At 44.1% G+C, this 25,194-nt stretch overlaps 2 protein-coding genes across 6 annotated transcripts in view; one reads left to right on the top strand and one right to left on the bottom strand.

The window, feature by feature from the left end:
* Positions 1-25,035, top strand: Paqr3 (progestin and adipoQ receptor family member 3). Of its 2 annotated transcripts, XM_021164004.3 has the most exons (7): positions 1-341; positions 3,282-3,444; positions 8,371-8,526; positions 11,784-11,981; positions 13,959-14,049; positions 15,478-15,626; positions 23,342-25,035. In XM_021164004.3, the coding sequence occupies exons 1-6, from the start codon at positions 157-159 to the stop codon at positions 15,618-15,620; spliced, it is 936 nt and encodes a 311-aa protein (XP_021019663.1). In that variant the 5' UTR covers positions 1-156; the 3' UTR covers positions 15,621-15,626; positions 23,342-25,035. The 2 variants fall into 2 exon arrangements, with proteins under 2 accessions (XP_021019663.1, XP_021019662.1); XM_021164003.3 differs by lacking the exon at positions 23,342-25,035 and having other exon boundaries at positions 15,478-18,229.
* Positions 19,635-25,194, bottom strand: part of Bmp2k (BMP2 inducible kinase) — a 98,213-nt gene continuing 92,653 nt past the window's right edge. For all 4 annotated transcript variants that reach the window (XM_021164002.2, XM_085836888.1, XM_085836890.1 and 1 more), the window contains one exon: positions 19,635-24,763. In XM_021164002.2, coding sequence (XP_021019661.1) covers positions 23,370-24,763 — 1,394 coding nt within the window. In that variant the 3' untranslated portion in view covers positions 19,635-23,369. The remainder of the gene's footprint in view (positions 24,764-25,194) is intronic.

Raw genomic sequence — 25,194 nt, 5'->3', positions numbered from 1 at the left:
CCGTCCAGAGCTGAAGCGGCGGAGGTGTGTAGCGGAGCCCGGCCTGGGCAGACGCGGGCCGAAGCTCCTGGCTCAGCGGCGGCGGCTCCGGGGCGGGGGCGCCAGCGGCGAAGCCCCCTCCCCGGGGAGGCGGGGCCGGGCCGGCGCCTGGGAACCATGCATCAGAAGCTGCTGAAGAGTGCGCACTACATCGAGCTGGGCAGCTACCAGTACTGGCCGGTCCTGGTGCCCCGCGGCATCCGCCTCTACACCTATGAACAGATCCCGGTGTCCCTCAAAGACAACCCCTACATCACCGACGGCTACCGGGCCTACCTTCCTTCCAGACTGTGTATCAAAAGGTACAGTGGCTGCTCCCTGCGGCGCATCCTCTCCTCTCACGCTTTTTGTCTGCTCTCCCCATCTTTCTCCGTTATTCTCTGTGCGCATCAATTCCTCATCTCTGGGCCCTTTATCTTTTTTTCTGCTCTCTCTCCTCCGCGGGCCCTTGATCCGCGAAATAACAATGATACTTACAGTGGTCATCGTTCCCTTCTCCATTGGCCCTTTGCTGTTTATAAAGCGCTTTTACATCCTTTTTTCCATTTGGTAATCACTGGGGATATGGGTTGGAATCTTCCCCACTGACAAAGGCCGAACCTTATTTGCTTTGTACACCTGAGCTGTGTTTCTAGGGCAGCTCTGTGGGGATTCAGAAGTGTTGGCCAGCTGAATGTCCATGCAATAGCAGACAGGTCCACATTGTTGTGCATATGTATGTGGGAAGCCCTGGTTCATTCAGTCATCTACCAAATTGAGCATTGAGGCTCTGCTAGCTGGTAGGCACTATACCAGTTGCAGAAGGCAGGCATGGTCCTTGTTCCCATGAAGCTGCTAAGGTCTAGCCTGAGTGGCAGACACTAAAGGGATAATTACACTATTACATAATAGTAATTGTGGAAAGTGCTGTGTAGGAGAAACCCTGTAGCAAAGAACGCTGAAAGGGGACAGCCAGACCAACAGAACACCTTAGAAGCCTCCAAACAACATGGGTTTGTTGATTTAGAGCTTTAAAATGAGCGTCCCAGAAGCTTCTGTTTAAAAAGAAAATTTGAAAAATAGCTTTGGTTTTCAGGGTAGTCTTCTGTCAGAACTCACTGTATGCACTGAAGTTTTTGCTCTATTGGAAGCATGGTGCAGCCCTCCAGGTCACTAGAGTGGCCATCTCTGCTTCCCACAGTGTGGGCTGTTGAATTGCTTAACTAGCAGCCACGTGTGCGTTTATTGATCTCTCCAGCACGGTCTTTCCCCATCCCATTTCTTTTTGTACTGCCTTGAAAGTATTTTTGTGGCCTTGTTTGAATGGATGACCAAGTGAATGTCACAATTTGAGTTTAAATTACTGCTTTATCTCCCCAGTGCTTCTGGTACATAATTAAGAGATCAGAGCTAGGCCCTGCTATGGGGATGGAGGAGACAGGCCATAAGTGGACTGCTGTGAATATTGTACCCACCTAGCAGTGCTCCTCTGCATTCTGATGTCTTGAGTCCAAATCTGAAGGAGTTGAAACCAGGACATATAAAACGTTAGATCTTGGGTTGTTGAGTCAGATGCAGGTTCAAAAACATGCTTCTCAACTGCTTCAGAAATTTGAGCAAGAGTTAACCTGTTGATTTTGAAGATAAACAAAATTTACGAGTGCCCAGCTTTTCTGACAGTAATACTTTGTCTTTTGTAGGGATAGTCTTCCTACAATGTTGATTTTATCCAAGTTGGACCTTTAGCCTCTCTTCTTCTAACTTCCAAGAGTCTCACAGACAGATTTTACACATGAAGAGAGGTTTTATATGTCCATTCTACCTGCCTCTGTTCCTGGGAAGGAACATGGATAGAGTATGTTTAGTTAATCAGGTTATACTGGGTTCCATCCAATGAGTGCTGAGGCAACAGGCAGAATGTAGCGCTGCTTGCCAAAGCAGCCCTGTAATTAGATGCTTCTGGAGCATTCTGTTAGTTCCTCCCCCAATTTCAGAGAGCCTTTATATTGATGTTGGCATGATAAAGTCTGTGTCTCCAGATACACAATATTCTTTATTCTTGATCATCGAGACTTCACCATGTTTTGCCCTCATAAAGATAAGGCCGTGAGACCTGAAGGGACTGCTGCAAACAGCTAGTTGTACATTCCTGTTCTTCACAACTTCTGATTCAGGGCTTGGGCTTGGGGGGATTGTTCAGTGCTTAAGAGCTTTGGCTGCCCTCCCAGAGGACTTGCCTTCAATTTCCAGCACCTACATGGCAGCTCACGACTGTCTATAACTCCAGTTCCAAGGGACCTGATGTCTTCTAGCTTCTGCAGGTACTGGGCACACATGTGATACACAAACAGACAGACAATACAGGTGAAACACCCACAGGCAGGAAATAAGAATAATTAAACCTTACCCTGCCTCCCCCGAAAAGAAAACTGATTTGTTAACAGCCAAGGTGTTCGTTTAACTAAAGATTTGGCTTTGCTAGAGATGTGCAGGAGTATTTAAATCTTCAGTCATGATATCACCTTATAGAAAAACGAAGAACCATTTCCCAGAATTGCGAAAGAGTTGGAAGCAAGCAGGAGCACCTCGCAACACCTTTTCTTTATGGATAAAGAAACCGATTCCTGGTGTAAATAATAGAGACTCTGCCAGCCTGTGCTGCCAGGACATTTTAAGAGGACAGATAGTACCCAAATACAAAGGAATCTCCTGTTGCTCCGAAAAGGGGCAAGCTCATGCCACCTGAAGCTGAGCAAGCTCATGCCACCTGAAGCCGAAACTGGTTTCAGAACCTGCCTAGCAAAATTGCTCTGGCATGCCTGCCTGTCTTCAGGACCTCTCTAGCGGGTTCCTTTGTGTGTATTCTGTCTCTCCTAAATGCACTGAACTTTGTACGTGTATTTAACAAATGCTTACAAGGTATTTTATGTTGATGCCTCACCTTGCATGAGCAGGGTCTTGGTTACTGCCCCTGACAGTTTGCTAGCTAACTGCCAGTGTGTGCACACGTGCTTCATTTCTGGAGAAAGGGAGGGGTCTGAGCAAGGACTCTGCTTTCAACAGTGATGCAGTCGGAGGAAAGAAGTAGTGAGAGGAGTGAGGGTTGAACCTAGTGGTCACTCCCAGGATTAGTGCCAATGGGAGAAAATAGAAGCCGGACATCCAGTGTTAGAAAGGCAGAGAGGGTGGAGGCTAAGCACCTCCCCTAGTCCCTAACCACTGAGCCACAGGGGATCTGAGCTGTGTGTTTGTTTTCTTTGTAGTTTGTTTATCCTGTCTAATGAGACTGTAAACATCTGGAGTCATTTGCTGGGTTTCTTTCTCTTCTTCACCCTGGGGATATATGACATGACATCCGTGCTGCCTTCCGCCAGCGCATCCAGAGAAGACTTCGTGATTTGCTCCATTTGTCTTTTCTGCTTCCAGGTGAGTGGTTCCGCAGACCATTTGGGGTGAAGAGAACCTTTGTCAGGAATGCTTGCACAGGGATCTTCAGATCCACTGCTTTGAGCAGCCCTCCAGAGGGCACATGGGGCAGCTTATAGCTGCTTTCATAGCGGAAGCCCACAGAAGCTGCTGCTGTCGTGTATCTCGGAGTTGTTATTACAGCAGATGGTGGGGACTATGACTCCACTCCACCCCAGGCTGAGGCAGAGCCCCATTGTGTAGCCCAGGCTGGCCTTGAACTTGAATTCTCCTTCGCTTCCCACTTCATGAAATGCCAGGCTTATAGGCTGGCGTGGCCATCCCTTGCTTTCTAATCTCTGTAGACATCTTGGCTGTAAGCTGAACACTAGGATGAGTCTGACTGTACTCTGTTATCTGGCAGAAGTGTTTACTGAGAACCTGCTTGGAAGGACTGCTTCTTTCTGATGTTTAAATATACGTGGGCCTCGCATCTCCTGTCTCCACACTGCCATTCTCTCTCTCACTGCCCGACCTTGCTGCCGTTGGTCTAATGCTTCAGAGTTGGTTTCCTCAGGTCCCTTGCAGTTGCTTGGTTTCAAATTGATCACATTTTTAATTGTCTTTAACTTTTGTTATGTTACACTTGTACTTTTCCAAGGATCTATAGAAATATCTTTAACATTGGATAATTTTCAAACAGACCATTTTTTTTTGTTACTGAAATTAGACTTTTGCTCCTACAATATATTCTGACTGCCATATCCCCTATCCCCACCACCTCCAGATCCTTCCCACCTTCCCACCCATCCAACTCTATGCCTTCCTTTTCTCTCTTTAGAAAACAGACAGATAAACAAACAAACCAGAGATGAACAGAAGAAACGGAGAGGAACAAAAAGCAAGAGAAACACACACACACACACATAGAGGCACACATTCATGGAAAGCCCATAAAGACACAAAATCAGAAACCATAATATATAAGCCAAAGACAAATAAGGTTAAAAAAATGCCCTAAAAAAATCATTAAGTTTTAAAAAAAAAATTCAGTCTTCAAGAGAATCATTATTAAAAGTCAATTTTGGGGGCTGGTGAGATGGCTCAGCGGTTAAGAGTGCCGATTGCTCTTCCAAAGGTCCTGAGTTCAAATCCCAGCAACCACATGTTGTCTCACAACCATCTGTAACAAAATCTGATGTCCTCTTCTGGAGTGTCTGAAGACAGCTACAGTGTACTTACATATAATAAATAAATATTTTAAAAAAAATCATTAAGTTTTATATGTGTGGGTGTGTATATATATGTATATATATACACACACACACATATATATATAATCTCAGAAATTTCTTAAGTTCATTTTGTGTTGGCCATCTCTTGCTGGGCAAGGGGCTGCCTTTAGGTTGGTATACCCGGTGTGACTCCACTGGAGAGGAACAGTGTTTACTTTGTTAATGGTTATCCATTGGAGATAGCTTCTCAGTATTGGCACCTCATCTGCTTAGGCCTGTTCAGGCCCTGGGCATAGCAACCCAGTCTGTGTGAGTTCATTTGTGTATCAGTCCTGTTGTGTCTGGAATGCACTCTTTCCTTAGGTGTCATCTGTCCCCTGGCTCTGACATTCCTACCACCTCCTCTTCTGCAGAGTTCCCAGAACCATGAGGAAGATTTGATAGCAACATCCCACTTAGAACTGGCATTCCAAGCTCTCTCACTCTCCACACATTGTCCGGCTGTGGGTCCCTGCGTTTGGTCTATTTATTTTTAGAGGAAGCTCTTCTGATGATGGTCGAGCAAGACATGGACCTATGCGTGTAGCAGAGCGTCATTAGGACTTACTATAGTGCTGCATTCTCTTAGCAGAACAGTCACATTTGCTTTTCCACACTAGGTAGGTCCATGGCCTATCTAGTCCTAGGTTTTTGTCCTCCCAGGCAGTGTTGGGTGTGGGGTCCATGGCATGTAGTGGGACTTCATCCAGTCGGATAGTGGTTGGTTACTCCTGTAACTTTTGAGCACTGTTACACCAGCTGAGTTGAAATGTTCAAATAGACCATTTAAAAACAGGAGATAAATACAGGCCATAGCCCATTGACATTTTGATGGTTTACAAGAACTTGGCGTACAGAGCCATGTGGAAATGAGAAGAAAAGGCAACATCACGCTTGCTCCTGACAGACTCAGGCCAGTGCTCTGCACTTGGAGAGGAGAGCCTAGGAATTCACCACATAGTGGTTTTATTACATCTTAGATTTCAGACTTTGTCATTTTGCTTCAAACTTGGGTCCTAAAGGACTAAGAAACATATTAGAAACATCTTAAATTTTCTTTTTAGTAATTTCAACTTTAGTGTGACAGCTGCTTATTTAGTGTCCCTGTGCACTTCCATGCCCCATGCCGTAGTAATGTGTAAGGTTGAATAGAATAAGCACGCCAGTGAGATCAAGTCACATCTGTAGGAGGGCAGAAAAGTAAACTGGAGCATTCAGCGGGGGAAATGCTATGCAAGGGCCAGCAGCAGCAGACAACTTAGCGCTTTCCACACACAGGGGTATTCATCTTCCATCTGAGTCCCGGAACAGCAGGAGAGGAAGGAGAGCAGGCAGCTGGCACGGGCCAGGTCATGGCGCACTCTGGTATCCTGCCAATGTGCTGGTGTACATGGAGGTACCCTGTAATTATCTTCCCACTTGGATAGTGAAGCACACCATAGGATGCTTTCTACTGGATCGGAAACATAACATACTAGCCAAAATCCTTCTCTCTCAAGGGATTCTTAACCTCTTCAAACAGAAAATGTAGATTCACCTTTTAAAATAATGAACTGCTTTATTGGGATAATTTTCTTTTCCTTTTGATACTGTAGCTTTTCTTCCTCAGATGCCTCTCTTCACAATGAGGTCAAATTTATTACTGATTTTTATAATTACTGTCAGTTACTATATACTCATGTCTACAGTCAAGCAGATCAAAGTTTATGAAGGAAAGAAAAAGTCACCTGAAATCCCACTCCCACGGGTAGCCTTGTCATGGCAGTTCTAATAGGCATTGTGCACAGATGGCTGCCTCACGTCATCCATCTTCCTGGCCACTGGCTGCTTCCAAGCTGGGGTCATTTTGCTGCCTCCCTTGCTGCTACCTCTTCCGTCATTCTGTGAGGTACTGAGGTCATTCTCAGGGTGAGAAGTTCCACCACAGTGCGCTCTAGGCTTGTGCATGTCAGCTCAGGGATAACGAGAAAACACATCGGAGGTGGACATGTGGCTGGGCCAGCCACCTGTGGTGGCTTTATAGTCAAAAGGCTGTCTCAGCAGATAAACTAACTCTTGGTGGTATTACCGAGCGTGGACACCCAGTCTCCTCAAGCTGGTTAGGCTTGCTTAATAACAAACAGCTGGATGCCCATGTCTCCTCTAGCAGCCAGCTGCTCAGAATACGTCGGTCAGTTGGGCCTGCCTCACAGGTCCTGTTTTCTCCACTCGAGTGTCACTGACTTGGTAGGCTCAGCGTTGTTCCCCAGGGCTGTGCTTGTCTAGTCTACAACTCTGTAAAGGTGATCCCCATGTCGTCAGAAGCTTTGTACCTGGGCCATAGTTGCAAAGTTAGAGCACCTTGTTGTGTAGTTGCTTTAATTATGCACTTCGTTCTTTATTGGTTTCATACTTTTCATTATATGGCTTGTCTTTGTGGACCCCTCCCCCAAAGTGCCCTATGAACTCTGGCTGAATGTTGGCACAGCTCAAGTGGCAGCCCTCCCTTCTATGATGTTTTCCCTTCTGCCAGGCGCACCTGCAGCTCCACCACATGCACCACACAGCCAATACCATCTTTCCTTGCTTTTCTACAGTCTACACTGACTTCTACAGAAGTTCTATAACAGGCTTTCTCAAAAAAAAAAAAATCTCTTAGAGAGTAGAAGTCTCCTCTTTATATCTCTTGCATTGTGTGACACACAACAGTTACAAGTGACTGATCGCAGTTACAAGTCCTCAGAGCAACTACCTGAGTAGCTTTGCTGTCCATTTGGAAAACATACACATTTTATTTTTCATGGATATAATGAAGCCATATTTACTTAGAACTTTGAAGTAACCTGTAGTCTTTAAGTTAAAACAAACAAACAAACAAACAAACAAACAAAAACAAGTTGTAGCCAGGTGTGGTGGCCCATACTCTAAAATGTGAAAGATTTATACGATCTGGAAAAAAAAAAAACAAAAAACCCAGAATATTGGCACAAACCTTTAAGCCAGCACCTCTGACACAGAGGAAGGAGGTCTCTGAGTTCAAGGCCAGCCTTGTTTATGTAGTGAGTTTCAGACCAATCATAGCTCATATTGAGACATTGTCTCACAATGATAACAGGAAAGTACATTAATTACAATAAGTCAATTTGATTAACTTAGAAGTATTTATCATGTGTTCATAGATGTGTATATTACAGGTCCTTGGAACACGTTACAGGGACATGTAATATGCTATCAATAGTCACCTCTAAGGAATAGATTAAATGATCGGGGCTTGCATTTTACAGTGTACAATTCTGTATCCTTTGATCTCTCCTAAGAGATGTATGATTTAATGATGGGTATAAAAGTAAACTCATTCATGGATCACAGTAACCGTAGGAGGTATTTTAGAAATATTTGCACTTAAAAATATTTGCATTATATATTATTTTCCCAATTTTTGCTATTTATTTACAGTTCTGTGTTTTAAAGTAACTATAATTTGTAAGTCTTTGGTGATTGTGGTCCCCACTTTACTGGTGAACTCATGAAGCTGGCATCAGTGACGGTTTGCTCTATGGTGGGTGCATTGCGAGGAATTGTCCCCGACTTGTAGGTCCTGTGGGGGTCTAAGCCGTAGCCTGAGCACCATCCATGGATTGCTCAGCTCTCCGTTTTCACCCTTCGTTCTTATGGCCTGCTTTTCCTTTTGTAGGTCTGCATGCTTTGCTCGGTGGGCTATCATCTTTTTTCCTGTCATCGGTCAGAAAAAACTTGTCGGAGATGGATGGCATTGGATTATGCAGGAATTTCTATTGGAATACTGGGCTGCTATGTCTCAGGAGTATTTTATGCATTTTACTGCAATAATGTAAGTGCTTAGAACTTTCACACTCTATCTTCTGATAGGATTTGGGGCTTCTTACACTGGTTTAAATCTATGGACACAAATGAACGGGATGGGGGAATGACAAACTTAATTTTCAGAAGATTTCTTGCTCTCTCACATCTACTGTGGGTCCATAGTTTTTTGTTGTTGTTGTTGTTGTTGTTGTTTTGTTTTTTTGTTGTTGTTGTTGTTTTTTTAATTTTCTGATGGAAACTATGACTATACGTATGGTGATACAACATGCAGACCATAGCAGCGCATTTCTGTAATTGTGTAACTCAGGACAGAGAGGCACAGGTCCTCAACTCCCAGGCCAGGCTAAGCTACACAACAAATCCCTGTCTCAAAACAGTGAAAGAGAGTGTCTGCCAGCCCCGCCCGAGTGCTGCACACTTTGATTTTGGCTCCTCTCTCACTGCACCTTGTCCTGAGCCCACACTATGCCTCTGTCCCAGGAGCAGCACATCTGCTTGGAGTTGTCATTCTTCCCCAATGAGCAGAGTGTGTCCGTGTGTCCTGCTCCAGCTTCCCTCCCTGTGCAGTGCGTCCACTGCCGCCCAGTTTATAAAACTAGTTAGGAACCTCTCACTGTTGGAGCTCCCATGGGAGGAGATCCAGGGTCTGAAGGAAAGGCCATCCAGTAACTGCCCCACCTGGGGATCCATCCCATAGACAGACACCAAACCCAGACACTATTGTGGATGCCAACAAGTGCTTGCTGACAGGAGCCTGATATAGCTGTCTCCTGAGAAGCTCGGCCAGTACCTCACAAATACAGAGGTGGATGCTCACAGCCAACCATTGGAGCACAGGGTCCTCAATGCAGGAGTTAGAGAAAGGACCCAAGGAGCTGAAGGGGTTTGCAGCCCCATAGGAGGAACAACAATGTGAACTAGCCAGTACCCCCAGAGCTCCCAGGGACTAAACCACCAACCAAAGAGTACCCATGGCTCCAGCCACATATGTAGCAGAGGATGGCCTAGTCAGTCATCAGTGGAAGGAGAGGCCCATGGTCCTGTGAAAGCTCGATGCCCCAGTGTAGGGGAATGCCAGGGCCAGGAAGTGGGTGGGTTGGTGAGCAGGGGGAAGAGGGAGCAGGTAGGGGATTTTCGGAGGGGAAACCAGGAAAGGGGATAACATTTAAAATGTAAATAAAGAAAATATCCAGTAGAAGAACCAAACAATAAAACTAGTTTGTAAAAGTCTTCCAGAGGACCCAGGTTTGATTCCCAGCACCCACGTGTCAGCTTGCAGCACTCTGTAGCCTCAGTATCTCTTCTGGCCTCTGTGGCATCAGGTGTGCACGTGGTCTACAGACATACATGCCAGCAAAACACCCATACACATAAAGTTTGGGAAAAAAATTGAACTACCAAAGAAAACAGTCTTAGGCTTGAATATGTGAGGGCCATTATTAACTGTGTATGTGATTCTCAGACCTAGTTACATTATGAAATAGCTTATTATTAAATACATATGTAATTACTGTGAACATCAACTGGATTTTACTCGTAAACTGATCGTGTGTACCCAGAAGTAAAAGGGACGCATTCTCTGTGTGACTCTGTGCATCTTTAAAGGAACGGCATGGAAGGAGACAAGCTGTGGAGAAGGTTGATGTGCAGTCCTACCGAAACTGCGTTTTACACTGCACTTACATTTGCTGTTTACCTCCTCCTAAGTATCAAAATAAGAAACTTATTTTATAAAAAAATAAAAAATAAACCTAGAAAAAGAGAAGAAAACTATGGCGTTAATAGTCCACTATTACATAGAAGAGAAATTCCTGCCTTCTCCCAGGCATCTGTGGCTCCCAGCATGTAGTTCCTGTAGTGGCTCCTGCCTTTCAAGGGACATAAACCACTTTGAGAATGAGCCTAAAACTGGACCCTTGATTCAGATGGAACATTTGGGTTCACACAAGACGAACGATCTGACAGGTATTTCTAGACCTGGGCAGCCCACAGCCTGGGAGCCTAGGTAAAGATGCTTGCACTTTGTGGAGCTGACTTTTGAGCCTAAACCCCTATCCACTGTTCAGCTAGGGACTAAGTACTTCATAACTGCTCACATATACTTCACTGGATCTAAACTCTTTGTCTGAATGACCATTCTTCCAGGCTTCCCTTATCCTCCGAAAACTTAGACCATCATTGAGCTCTTTAGTGGAAGCCATTTATGTGGCTCCTCAGGCTAGAAAGGGTTGAACCTTCCTCAGCTGCCTTCTCTCCAAGAGTCAGCTATTAAGACTTTCTGTTATATCAAATTGTTCCTTAAATCTGATATGTGTGTGTGTGTACAAACATACATCCACACTCTATCCCTGTGTGTGTGTACAAACATACATCCACACTCTATCCCTGTGTGTGTGTACAAACATAGATCCACACTCCATCCCAGAGTGTATGTGTGTGTACAAACATACATTCACACTCCATCCCAGAGTGTATATGTGTGTGTGTGTGTACAAACATACATCCACACTCCATCCCAGTGTGTGTGTGTGTGTGTGTGTGTATGTATGTATGTGTATGTGTGTACACACATACACATACATCCACACTCCATCCAAGCCCCATCTCTCCTGCTTCCTGCCATCTCTCCTCTGTACTGGCATCTGAACCCTTGCCTCAGTAGCCACATTCTGGGGTTCTGGGTCTATGCCGTGTTCCTTAGCAGCCCCAAGTGTGGCAGTGTGGCATCTTAGTCACATCTTCCAGCCTTTCCCCAAGCCACGCTGCCCTTTCTGCTCCTTCCCCAGTTGCATCTGCATGCCTCACCAGCATAGATGTTGTCTCCCGTGTGAGAGCACCTTCAGCGAGCTCGTGTGACATTTGCTGGTCTAGCTTCAGTGGCTCTACAACATTCTGTTTGTGACTTGGTCACAGTGTTATCATTACATTATCATCATGTTCTCAAGACTGCCCCTCCCACAGTCTGAGCACAGTTACCAAGAGAGGCCATGCCATAGGCAACCTTGTTCCTACAACATTTTGCCTGTGCCAAGCATGCAACAGGTACTGAAAGAATGCTTTTGTACGGTGGAGTAAGTGTGGCCTTTTACCAGTTTCCTTTCAATTTTGGTTTGTCATCCTAAGAAACTTTTCATAAAGTTAACATTTGTGTACGACAGACACTCTTTAAAAGGGATGGGGTTGTGGCTTGGATATTATGGCCAATCACTAGCCCCCAAAATACCTAATGGAGACACCCAGATCGCTGTGTCCCTTTCACTCTAGTACTGGCGTCAAGTGTACCTGATCACCGTGCTTGCCATGATCCTGGCAGTCTTCTTCGCACAGATCCACCCCAGCTACCTCACACAGCAGTGGCAGAGGCTCCGCCCCATCATCTTCTGCTCTGTTTCGGGATATGGAGTGATCCCTACTCTTCACTGGGTTTGGCTCAACGGAGGAGTCAGTGCTCCTATTGTACAGGTAGGTTGAGAGTGGTCAGAATTTTTCTTTATTTTTTTGTCCTTCATTTTCATTCCTTGGTTAAAGCGCTGTAATCGGGCCATGTGGGTAGCTCTGAATCCTTCAGGAGAGCGCCTTTAGTTGCATAGACAGACATAGTTTCTACAGCTCTATAAATAAGCATACCGTTCCAAATCGTAAGGTAGCCCTTGCTACTGATGAGTCGCTGAATGAAATAACATTCCTCTTCTGCCAGTGTGTGAGCACACATTGGTTCGGGGACCACTTCTGAGGTTGCAGTTTGTCTGCTGGGCTAGTGATTATAATGGACCACAGGTTACAGAAGTGGGAGCTCCTGGTTTCTTTTTAGGGTGAGGGATGAGGAGCTGAGGAGGAATTTCCAGTTGTAGATACATAAGGGATGTAAATAAAAGTAGACCTAGGGTTTGAAGTGAGGCTAGAGTTGGAGACAGGGGATTAATAGTTAACAGTAGTATATTGGTAGCTGGAACTGAGGGAGTCTGTTCAACCCTCCAAGTAGAATAGATTGAGAAGTAAAAGAAAAGCTATTGATATTACTCAGGTCCTGTGGACAGGCGATAGATGACAGGAGGAACTCCAGAAGGGCTCCATCTTCCTGTGGGTCACAGAAATTTGTTTCTTGTAAAAAGGGCCCTCAGTGTGTGCTAGAGAGAAACCGTGAAACTGTTGGGTGTTGGTGAGTACCCAGGAAAGCTCACTGGTGTGGTGGCTGTCACAGAGCCCTTCCTCTGGACATCTGCAGACTTTGCCGCTGTCACTCCAGGAGACTAAGTTGGGAGAGGGAGGGCTGTCAGTGGGCTTGCTGTCACTGTGTGAGGCTCAGCGGCATAGGGGAACCAGTGACAAGAAAGGCAGTTCTGTGACAGTGACACAGAGGCCTGGGATTCACAGGAGAGCAGTCCTCTTGTCAAAAGACCAGGAAGGAAACACAGCTGTGATGAGCCGTCCTGCTCCGTGTGAGACACCATTTCTCTAGCCATCTTAGGCCTCCAAGAGTAAGATAATAGAATGAGAAGCTGCCACCTGTACTTTAATTCTAACAGAAACGGATGACTGGCAACTGATACAGAAGTGATTAATTTTAGAGGTGGTAAATTATGCTAAGTTATAATGAAAAAGAACTTTTTAGCTGATGTATTTTAGGAAAATTTGAATACTATTTTCACAAGACTTAACATAGAAACCTGGAGAACAAAGACAGTGGTTCTTAAAATCAGAATTCTAATAAGGTCACCAATCACCCTAGCAAAGAAGCAAAAAGGAAACTTCGAAGAAATTCACTGAAAAGCTCTCGTTTTTTAAAGATGGGAAGAGGAAAGCTGCCCCTCGTAAAGATGAGATTTCCGGAAGGGTTAGGCCTAACTGGTGGTTGAAGGTAGGTTCTCAGATGATTAGAAATCCGAGACTCATGAGTTGGAGACGGCCAGGATCATTCTCACATACTTGAAAAGGAGGAAAGAGGTGTCTTTATTTCTTATGTAAATTATTGGTAAATCGGGTATGTAATGAGAATTGGGAACAGTGTGTGTGTTTCAGCTCACTGGCTTTCACCATAGTTGGGAAGACCTCTAGGCCTGCGCATGCGCAGGGAGACAGCGAGCTTCCCGTGGTTCAGGGCGTTTATCTGGAGTGTGGAAAGCTACTGTAGCTGTGCCTGCCTGGCACAGACAGGACTGTTGAGATCTGTCTTTAATCTCTGCTGACTCAGCTCTCATTACATGCGCTCTATAATCACTGTGTAGAGGAGGTAGGCAGTCTCAGCTCTAGCCAGACTCTCAGGCTGACACTGCCCTTCATTGCTGTGGACCATTCCTGTGGAGTAAGGATCAGAGGCCATTACTATGGAGACCATCAGCAGGATAATTGAGACGCAGCAACCTTGGAGTCCCACCACTGACCTCCAGTAGGTGTCAGCAATACTGGGGAAGCCTAAAAAACACCCGCTTTGTTTTCCAGGACTTCGCACCCCGAGTAATTGTGATGTACGTGATCGCTCTTCTTGCTTTCCTGTTCTACATTTCCAAGGTCCCGGAACGGTACTTTCCAGGTAGGCCCCTGTTCATCACGATTTTATAGCTCTCTGCTAAAAATACATTTGAACTAATGCTTCTGAGAATCAAAATACTTCCCAATATTATTAATTATGGAATGATTTTTCCATTCCTAGCATTCCTAATCTATAAATTTCAGGGGGCTTTTGACAAGAGGACTGCTCTCCTGTGAGTCCCAGGCCTCTGTGTCACAGAATGATTTGGGTTCAGGGGCTGGGGTTGACACTATTATTTGGTTATGAGCTTGTGACAATGCTCATCAGACTCCAAGGATCATGGGATTTGACCCCTGTTCTTTTTATCATGGGGCAGTATCATTAGCTACCATGTTCTTCTGTCCACACCCACTTGTTCTTATATAGTAAATTCATATGCAGAAACATACAGCAAGAAATGCAGGAAGCAAAGACACAAGGGCAGTTACAAGAGGACAGGTTCAGAGTCACTGTTCTACACGTACATTAGAGTTTTATCTGTGATTTCTGATGCCTGAAGGAAATCACTCCAGGGTGGTATCTAGGAACGTATCCTACGGGTAAGAGGATTGTGCCACACACAATCCTACGCAGTAGGTCAAGGCTCCCAATCTGGCTTTGATCTTCCTACCACCACTGCTAGAGGGGTGTTTACAGCACGCCACCATAGCAGGACTAAAGGGAGTGCCGGCAGTTGTGCTAGTTAGTCTCGTTGTTGACCGGGACATAAGGAAGCTGCCCTATATTAATGATCAATGGTCCTTCCCCGTGTAACAGCCAGCAGGTTCACCTAGCAAGCAGAAGATGCATGTGCTCCAGCAGGCAGAGTGACACCTAAGCCATGCTGGTCTGGACCACCAGTGCCTCTTGTCTCTCATACAGTACTTCCCTGCGTTGAGACATGGAAGACAAAGGACCAAATTGCTGAAACTAAACCTTACATTAAATGTTTTTCACATTTACTGTGTGTGTGCTTGCATGTGTGCACCCATGGGCTGTGAAGGGGGGTTGTCATAGCATCAGTCAGAGGACAACACTCGGGTCAGGATCCCCTCTGCGGGCTCCCTCTTACTCCAGTCCCCACGGACGTGAGGGCTAGCGGGGTCCATCAGGCTCGATAGCAGGGGCTTTACCTGCCGAGTTATCTCATTGGCCCACACAAGTTAACATCAAAACATAAAGTTGAGGTCTAAGGCTAGACTACCCAAACATGGCTGATGTCATCTAGAAACAGTTGGGAGCAGCATTTCTGAAATTAACTTGCATGCTTAAGAAATGAATAAAACCTTAAATATGAGTCTATTGTCCTAAAACTACTTGTATCTGGATTAAGCTATAGTCCATCTGACCAGCGGTCGACGTGTGTTTTTCTTTTAATACTGAAACTACCATCAGCTGTTTTAATTCTGAAACAATACCATCAGCCATTCTTTCTGGTCTCCCTTCCAGGACAACTGAACTACCTCGGATCAAGCCACCAGATCTGGCATGTCCTTGCAGTAGTGATGCTGTATTGGTGGCATCAGTCCACAGTGTATGTCATGCAGTACAGACACAGCAAGCCTTGCCCTGACTATGTTTCCCACCTGTGACTCCAGGTATGGCCCCTGGTGAATCCAGTCATTCAGCAATATACAGTGGGGAAGTTTAGACCCCATTTTTTCTAAGGTTCCTTTTTTTTTTTTAACTTTTTCTTATTTGATGAGTCACAGTGCTTTATAAAAATGGAAAAATATACTTGGATCTGTAGTAAGAACTGAGATTGACCCTTGCAACGATGGTTCGCAGTGAAACTTAAATGAGTCGAGAACGTTTTGAGTAGCAGCAGTTTATGAAACGACTCTAAGGTGTGTAAGACCAACTTCATTCGTTAGGAAAATTTCCTGTCCGTGAGCAAGGGAGGCATATCCTGCGTGAAGACTCTCGGAGGGGACATTATCACTAAGTGATCACATTTAAGTGCCTCTTCTGAGCCAGGGTTGCTACATCCTATGTTGTTCTAAGCTAAGCAGCACAGCTGAGTCGTCACAGGTCTCCTCCCCTCCCCCTCCCCCCTTGTGCAGTCTGTGAGAAATGGGCACCTGACTTACTGCCCTTAGCCAGGTTCTCCTCTCCTTAGGAACATTTAGGGCTTTGTTTTGTTTTTGCTGTGACGTTTTTTTGGTTTTTTGTTTGTTTTTATGTTTGGTAACAAAAACCTTAATTCTGCCTTTAAGAAAGGTGGTGAGAAGAGAAACAAACGTGCACTACTGTTTTTAAAAAAGAATCTTAGATGGGAGACGAGGCCATGCCTGAGTAGCACTCTGTCTGATAGCCCAGTCCTCAGCCAACTAATTTTGCCCCATTTATTCAATTCCATATTATAATTGGATTCTTGACACTGAATTTTATCCCAGTTTTCCCAAAGAACTTTCATCTCTAATTCTGTAGTCCTAAGTTCCATGGGTTCAAAACTGTATGGGTGCTACTTTGAAGGCCATGTGATCTGGGTGGCCCTTTCTTGACCGTCAAATGGACCGTCAGCCATAGAGCATGCAGACGGCTCATCGGATCACGGTGAGGCCATTCACCTCGGCTCCAGTCCTGCTTACACTGTACCAACGTGTCACTGACAACTTAAGAAGTATGCATAGACACCATGGACAGTGGAGAGCTGAAGCATTGGTCTTATTTAAACTCAGTAGTAGATCTCCCTGCCCTGTCAGATAGTGTGAACCTTATTCTTTTCTAAATGCGTCAGTAAAATCATTCACGGTATTCATGAAACCTTCTGTTGTCCACTAGAACCAGAGCACCACCTCAGTTTCCTAAGAAGTTGACAAGCTGTTTTAAATACTGCTATATTTTTTTTAAAATGGAATTAACTCATGTATCATAAATTTTTTTCTTGTCATTGATGTTTATTCCCAAATGCATTTTGTATATGCAGTATTAGGAAAGTAGATATGCCTCTGCAGAGGACTGCTTTCTAGGCTAGTGGTTTTGGAACTTACATTTCCCATGCTGGAATGTTAGCAGGAATTTCTCCCAATGAGCGCTGTAAAGGACACCACCTCATTGCCATTGTTACGATGGAACACTGTTTGCAAGCGGCTGTTGTACCTTAGGGTTACAAATTCAGCTCATATGCTCAATTTTAGATGACCCGGATATAACAAAAGTAGGATATATTTTTTTCAGAAAATATCCTTGATTGGCCAGTGTTGTTCTTGAATACACATTTTGTCATTTTGGCCAGAAGAAATATACTAAATAGTTATTAAGTAAAAACTGAGAGTAAAATTCAGTAATTTTAGATGTAGAACCATTTTTATTATGAATTCTTCTAAAAAAAATATTGAGCCTTTTACTTTTTTTTTTTTTTTTTCCAGACAGGGTCCCACTCTGTAGTCCTAGAACTTGCTATATAGACCAGGCTGGCCTTGTAGTCATAGAGAGCCACCTGCCTCTCCCTTCCAAATGCTGGGATTAAAGGTGTGTGCCACCACGCCCAGCCATATAAGTTTTACTTTAAGTCCTAAAATGCCTGGCTTCTTTTTGTACATGAATTCTGTAATAACTGGTGAATGTATAACACACATAAAAAGAATATACTTTGTTCTCAATCAACTGTTCTTTAAATTCAAGACCTAAGTCTAACTGGAGGGACAGTTATTCCATGTTCTCTGAAATGTTCAGTATTGTAAAAAACAAAAAACTATTGTTCTCATCTATCCTTATAATGTATTTATTATAAAGGAAGGACTGTGGATTGCTGTCATCTCTAAACACTTCTGTATGTCAGCATTTATTGACCATCTACTGTGTGCATAGCACTACTGATAAAAAATTTATTCACATTAAAGAATATTTGACAATTGCTTTAAAATCTGAGCTTTGTAATAATGTATATTTCGTTTTGTTTTTATTAGTCTATTAAAATAAGTTGAAAATTGTATTTCCAGCTACAGTATTAAAAAAAAAACTAGTCTCACATACTAGAAAAGCTAAGACTTTAAAAGTACTGTTTTTAACTATGATGTGTGACTGTTTTAAATTATAACAATTTGTAGAGACACAGTTAACTCACTTAATAAACAAGCATCTTCCTCTTTGGAGCCACTTCTCCAATAGCAAGACGTTGTTCATCTTTGTGGCACTAAGTGCAGCCAAGTAGCTGCATGGCCCAGTGTGCTTATGTAAATAAATATGGTTTACTAAATGTGTGCTGCCTGCCTTCTTTGTGATACATTACAGCCTGAAATCGCATGTTAGCATCAAATGATGTGTCAGGGACTGTCACAGCTGTAATCCCACTGGGCAGTGTCCATTGTGACATTGTGCTTGAAGAATGCAGAGCTGTACAACTCTTCACTCCCTGCCCTGTATTAAATGCCAAAGGGGCAAGACCTGCCTGCACTTCCAGATTCCCGCCACTTGCTGAGAAAGTCTGAGTCCCCAAACAGCCACCTTTCTTCCAACTTCACCTACCAGTGTGAGGCTGCTTGGCTGTTAGGGAAGGGGTAGAGCGGTCTCCTCTATGTGTTGTCACACCAACTGTTTATGGTCAACTAAGAAATGTGGTCTTGTGGGATGAGAAGAATGGTTTAGAACTGAAACTTACCCTTCAAAATGTTTTCTGTGAAGAGAGGAGCAGCAGTAGGGCCCTCTTGAGAGGCCCTCATCCTGCCCCTCCAGTGAGGTATCAAGCGACTGCCCAGCATGCAGGTATTCCCAGTTGTGCCGGGCCTATGTGCTTTCTTAATACACAAGAGTTCTAAGAGATCATGGCTTCAGCAGCAGTATTAGCTATGCTGCCTGTGTTGCTTGAGCCAGCCTTTCCTAGAAAGGAATTATTCAAAATAAACATCTCAAATAATGTATGTTCCTCCTTGCAGAGACTGGTTTTTTGTTTGTTTGTTTTTGTTTTGTGTGTGTGTGGTTTTTTGTTTGTTTGGTTGGTTGGTTCGAGACAGGGTTTCTCTGTGTAGCCCTGGCTGTTCTGGAACTCACTTTGTAGACCAGGCTGGCCTCGAACTCAGATCTAAGTGACTGCTTTGCATTGGTTACTGCTTCAAAACCGAAGTCCACTCATACCAAACAAAATGAACCTGCTCACAACTGAGAAAGTGTACAAGCTACCAATCAGATTCCAGATTGTGGAGTACTGCATTCTAAGCTGAGAATGCAACTCTGTCACCGAAGTTAGAGCATCAATCTTATACATAGTCCATTTCTTTAATATGCCAAAGCCTCTTTTATATACTTAAAATACTTAAATCAATTAAAATAATGCTAACAGTCTTTTAAATTAAAAAAAAAGCAAAATCAAAAAAACAAGGTACAAATTAAAACCTGTGGCAGAGGCGTAATTGAAAAGGCTAAGCTCCGTGTTCTGGCCTCACAAGCACGACATTGGTAAATTTGTGACACATGTGTTATGAAGTATTCTTGTTGCAGAAAATTCAGGTCAAGTGCATTTTCTTAAATCCTAGCCCATGAACTCTCCGAGAACAGAGCACAGAACTGAGACAGAATCCATGATGAGGGTGGAAGAACTGAACAGAAGTTTGTCATGAAACGTTTAATGATACAAATAATAAAAATAAAAACTCCAAAGGCATTGATTATAAAGAATAAGCCACCCATTTGGGATTTATTGCATTTAAAGAAGGCTGATTATTAAAACAGTAGGTATGATAAATACAGTAAGAAAATAACTTTAAATCTCAAACAAAATAGTGAACAGAATTCAAGACTAAGCAATATAAAGGCAATAAGGTAATAAAATTAGTGCTTTTCTGGGTACAGGGGAAGCAACTGAATTCTATTTCTAACGTCTCCCAGCTACATTTGAGGGCTTAAGTTACTTTAGAAATTATGTTTTGTAACAATTAGAAACATAACTAAGGACATAAACCCGGTACATTTAAAGATTAAAGTTATTTGCTTAGTGGTACATAAGAGGCTTCAGAAAATTCAAGTTTAAAAAAAGCATGAAGTGTAATCAAAGAAAGTGCACTTAAAGCTGTTTGCCAGCAATTAAAGGGGATCTTCCAGGCTGGAGGTGTGGCTCAGCCCTAAAGCGCTTGCCTAGCGTGTGCGAGGCCCTGGGTTCAGTTCCCAGCACCGCAAAAGAAAGAACAAGTGGCTACTACTCCTTCTATTAATAGGATGACCTTTCAGTCACAAAAAGAACATAGTAAGGAAATCAGTTCTCTTGAAAGTAGTAATGTGAATCTTAAAAATTAAAAAAAAAAAAAGCAAAAAACTAAAAAGACTAAAAACCTAAACTAGACCTAGCCCTCTGTATTTTCATCTATGTCTTCCTTTTAGTGGCTTTTGTAAACTCCCTCACTAGACATGAATGCTCTTAAAAGAAACAATGATTGCCTTTTTAAATTCACATTAATTCCATAACAGAGAGCCTGGTGTGCAAGTGTCTTTTTATCTTAGTAGAAAACAACACCGAGTAGATTTTTTTTTCCAACAATCATTTGCTATTCTCTCAGTAGACACATCATCTCACAGTAGACCATCAGTTCAGAAACTGGATGTAAATTGATGACTAGTTTTGCTTAAAAATAACAGAGTTCACTGTGCACTCTACAGGTATTAAACAAATATACCCAAACTTCCCGTAAGTAGTGATATTAACACATGTGCACCTTCTAACAGTGCTTTAGTGAAGTACCCAGACCTGGATGACTGAATGGAGAGGTGTGGCAGAGTGGGCTCCACCTTAGTATTTTCCATCAGGAAGATGAGAGTAGTCAGTTCCTGTTAAACAGGGTAGGACTGACTGCAAAGTGCACAGATCTGAGAGCCAAGAGATTTCCTAACTGCCCAGGACACACAGCCCAGGGGAGGAGCACTCAGTGCTTAATATTCTAGTCAGTTCCATTCTCACCCTGCTTGGAGCAGACCTTTTCTCCAGCTGCAGACTGAGCAACCTCTGTGCTGTAGTAGATCCATTTCTTCAATGCCCTAAAAGATTCTCTGGCGACACTGACCTTTTATTGACGTGTTCACAGTGGGTTCAGAAGGGTCCACTTTTTAGGCAGATTCAGAGTCAGTGAGCACTGCTAAAGCTTCTAGCTGACAACTCGGGGCCCCTCACGTGACTTCCCTTTGATGTTCAAGTCTAACAGGTTTAGTTGGAACTGCTTTGCATACTTAGAAGCACAGGGCACACCCAAATGACATTCGTTAAGCCAGAACTGGGCCAGCTGTTCAGTGAGTGTTGGGTGCTGGTAAGTGCTCTCCTGTGCATGGGAGCCAAGTTCTTGTGAGGGAATTAGCTACCTAAGGCTCAGCTGTACAGGGTGACAGTGGCTGCTGAGACTGAAATTTAAATGGAGTCTCCTCATCTTGAGAAGATGCCTCTAACAGCAATGCAAAGGAGCTACCCATTGGACCGCCAATTAAGTCATCGGTCCAATGAGCGGGTCCCAAGAGGAGCGTCGCCTGCTGGGCTGTCCGAGGCAATGTAAACATTTTGAGCTGTAGCAGAGTTGTTTCCTAAGAATTTGTCCAGAGTAAGCTGGAGGGGTTTTGTCAGTGAGTCGCCTTAAAATATTCAGTGCATTGAAAGGCAAGTGGAACTCTGATTTCATATTCACAATGCAGAAGACCACATCAGTTCATCACTACTTTAAAAAGAAAGCATTACTGAATCTGCTTTGTAGCTTAAAGGGTCTACTGCCATTTGCGTTAGTTAGATTAATTAACCTGAGAACCAGAAAAAAAAGGTGCAAACATAGGCTCTGCCTTTGGCACAGGACAGTAAGTGGTGCAGCCCGGTTCTGCGTGGCATGGTGTGGCCTGCTCCTGTCCACACTATCCCCATTGAGTTCACAGAGGAGGAGACAAGAGATATAAAAGGACCATGCCTTGGTTATGTATTTTGCTTCTTTCCAAGTTCCGAACTCTGAAAGTAGGCAAATGATTTACCCTCTGGGGCACTAAAGTTAAGAGGTTTTAATAAGGTTACTCATTAAGGTACACTAATTGGGGGCAAAGATAGTTAACTTAAAATATAGCAATCAATAGCAATAGCTGTTGACCTAGAAACTTCAAATGCTCATCTGTAAAGACAGCTAATCATAACTTATGACAGACACAGGAAGCAGGGATAGTACATTCACATTAACTGATGTGTAACCGCTATCACTAACCACAACTATAAAATTTCAAGTTTCTTATTATGACTGGTGGTATTTTTTTTAAAAGGCAATTTGGTAGCTTAGTTCTTTTCACTACTGATGCAGTCAGGTAGCAGAATTAAGCTCCTAGTCCCACCACCCAGTTCTTCCATCCACTGAGGGTCCTGGCTGTCAATGCAGAGTCTGTCACTGTCGGAGCACCCTGAAGGAACTGCAGCCCAGGACTCCCCAGTGCTGGACGAGGGTGGGGCTGGCAGAAAGTAGGTCAGTAAATGCAACATGATTTTACATTGTAAACTTCTTTAAAAATTAAAGTTTTAGCTACATTGGTTCTGAAATTAAATTTCTATATAACCTGCCCCCCCCCCTTTCTATCAATGTACTTCAGTAGGGACATGATGATAAAGGTTTTGGCAAATTCCCATTCAAAGACAAAGTATTTCTGACGTACCAAATGTTGCTTTTCTTTTTTACGTATCATTCTTTTACATTTTTTTCAAATGCCAGATATTTCTCTTTTTATTTTTGTTCTAGGCATTCCACATTGTAAAAATTTATTTTTGACAAATTAAAAACTGCATATATATTATCATATACATGTTTTGAGCTATACACCATAGAAGGGCTAAAGTGAGTTAATATATACATTATTTCTTATACTTATCATTGAAGAGTCCATTATTAATGGCACTTGTTTTGTTTTTGTTTTGTTTTTTAAATGAAACAGTATTTTTAGGCACGATAGTCAGTTTCTTCTGGCTCTACCTTACAAAACAGTGTATGAAGAGCACACTCTAGGCTGTTTCCTCATGGGTGGAAACATTCATTCAGCCTGGCCCCAAATGCTGCATCTGGGGTGTGCACCTAGGTGACATGTTGATATCTGAAGTGATAAGCCTTCCTGTCCCTCATCGGCTACACAGCAGCTTTCCCAGGGAGCTCAAGGGAACCTCTGAGCTAGCTGTCAGTAGCAAAAGCCCTTGGAACTTTTGATTTAGGCCTCCTCCTGCTTGAAGAAGGCATCCACTTACTACCCTGTACAAACAATTCCATTTGGTTTATTTAAAAATCACCTATCCTGATTAACCTGTGAGAGTGTATGATATAAACAACTATACAAATACTTTTTCTTCCAGATTCCTAAGACTATTCATACTCTTTTGAAACAGGAGTTATTGCTGAGTCCACCTGAAGTTTCTACTGTTTAGAAGGAAATGGAGCAGCACCAAAGGGGTCTAGTTCGACCGGTTGGGACTGTTGTGGAGTGACGCTTTGCACCACGAGTTCTGTAAAGGGCACAGCACCGAAGTCATCCATTCTCAATGTATCTGCGCTGTGGAAGGACCCGTGTACTGAATTCTGTCGTGGCCTCCCAGGCAAAATGGTGGTGTGATCAACACAGATGTCGCTTAGGCCTTGATGGGGCTGGTGCCACAAGTCTGGAGGATGAAAGGGCTTGGCACCGAAAGGGTCCAGCAGACTCTCGTCAGATGGCAGGACACTGGCCCTGTCTTTGCCATCTGTCAGCGCGACGCTGATGTTCTCCTTGGAATCAGAAATGGTTAAGAACTCATTGCTGCTCTGGGAGTCTCTGCGGCCCACCTTCTTGTGTCGGCGGGCCCTCTCGGGCGTGCGGTAGGGGGGCTTCAGAGGCTTCTTGGCGCTGGTAGGGGTGCCGTGATGGCGCTTCCCATTGCTTTTGGACACATCCTGCTTTGTGCGCCTCTGGCGAGAGGAGAGTTTCTGCAAGCTGCGCTGCTTGACTTTCTGCTGCTGCTGACTCCCAGTTATTTCCTCAAAGGGCACGAGCCCAAAAACATCCTCCTTGCTTTCACTTTTACTGGCTGACACGGAGAACGGCTGGAAGGGAGTGGAGCCAAATATATCTACACTTCTGGGCCGTGCAGGCAGAGGACGGGCATCTGGCCCCACCGCGGGCCAGTCCTGTACACTGACCTTCTTGTTGAAGGGTGCCTTTGTGAACACGTCAAAGTCCTCCTGCTCTGGAAAAGTATGCTGGGACAGGTTCTTCCCATCCCCTCTGTGCTGCAGGCGCTGCGGAGCAGGCACTGCAAAGAAGGGAACAGCACCAAACACGTCGAACTCCTGACTGGGAGTCAGCGCATCAGCAGGCGAGCAGGCCGGGGTCAAGAGGGCTGTGTCTGGGACCACGCCGGGTTTGTCCCTGTGCAGGGAGCTCGCGTCTCCTCTCTTGGTCTTTGCCTGTTCACATTCTGAATCAGAGCTGTGTTTGTCGTCCTCTTCCTCATCTTCAGAGTCCATCAGCAGAGGCCTGTGACCCAGGTTCTCCGGCTCAGTGTCGTCATCATTAAAGTCCCCATGTTCTCCCTGTGCGTCTTCATCCTCTTGTTCTTCTTCACTGCTCTTAGGAGAAGGGGGGTCTGATTCGAAATCACTTTCAGAATCATCATGTCCCTTTTGCACTTGACCCCTAATTATGGGATTCTCGGAGGTTTTCTTTCCGGCTCGCTGATCTTTACATAGTAGACTTGAGCCTCCATTTTTGGTAGGGTTTGCAGTGATAGATTTTTGATTTGGAGAATGTTCCGTCGTTTTCTTTTCAGGAGAACCTAAAAGTTCAAAGAGAAATCATTACAGTATTCAATAATTCAGCCTCTTCTTAAACTGAACACGTGGCCAGCCATGTCCGTCCAGGGAGGAGCACAGTTATTAGTCTCTGGCCATGTCCTGAAATGCAGACCAACACACTTGTCCTCTGGACATGTGGTACAGACCCTTAGGACAAAGAAACTGCGTCCACAGCATCATACAGGCCCTCAATAGGACAAGGGCACTGACAGTCTTCTCCACTCCACTCGCCAAGTAAACTTCTTCATTTCAACCCCGAGTTTGTTCTCTCTTTACTAATACCCACCTGCCTGCGTGCCCGTGTGTTTTGTTTCTGCACTTTGCTTTCTAGAAACTGATGCTTTAAGATAGTGTGGATCTCTCCCACACAGACTGATCAAAGCTAAGGACCAACTCGGGCACAGGCACTATC

The sequence above is a fragment of the Mus caroli genome, unplaced genomic scaffold, assembly GCF_978045245.1.
Source record: "Mus caroli unplaced genomic scaffold, Mus_caroli_1 scaffold_4, whole genome shotgun sequence".
In the NCBI taxonomy this organism is placed as follows: domain Eukaryota; kingdom Metazoa; phylum Chordata; class Mammalia; order Rodentia; family Muridae; genus Mus; species Mus caroli.
The sequence above is the reverse complement of the archived record's forward strand: the minus strand, read 5'-3'. Positions and strand labels throughout refer to the sequence as shown.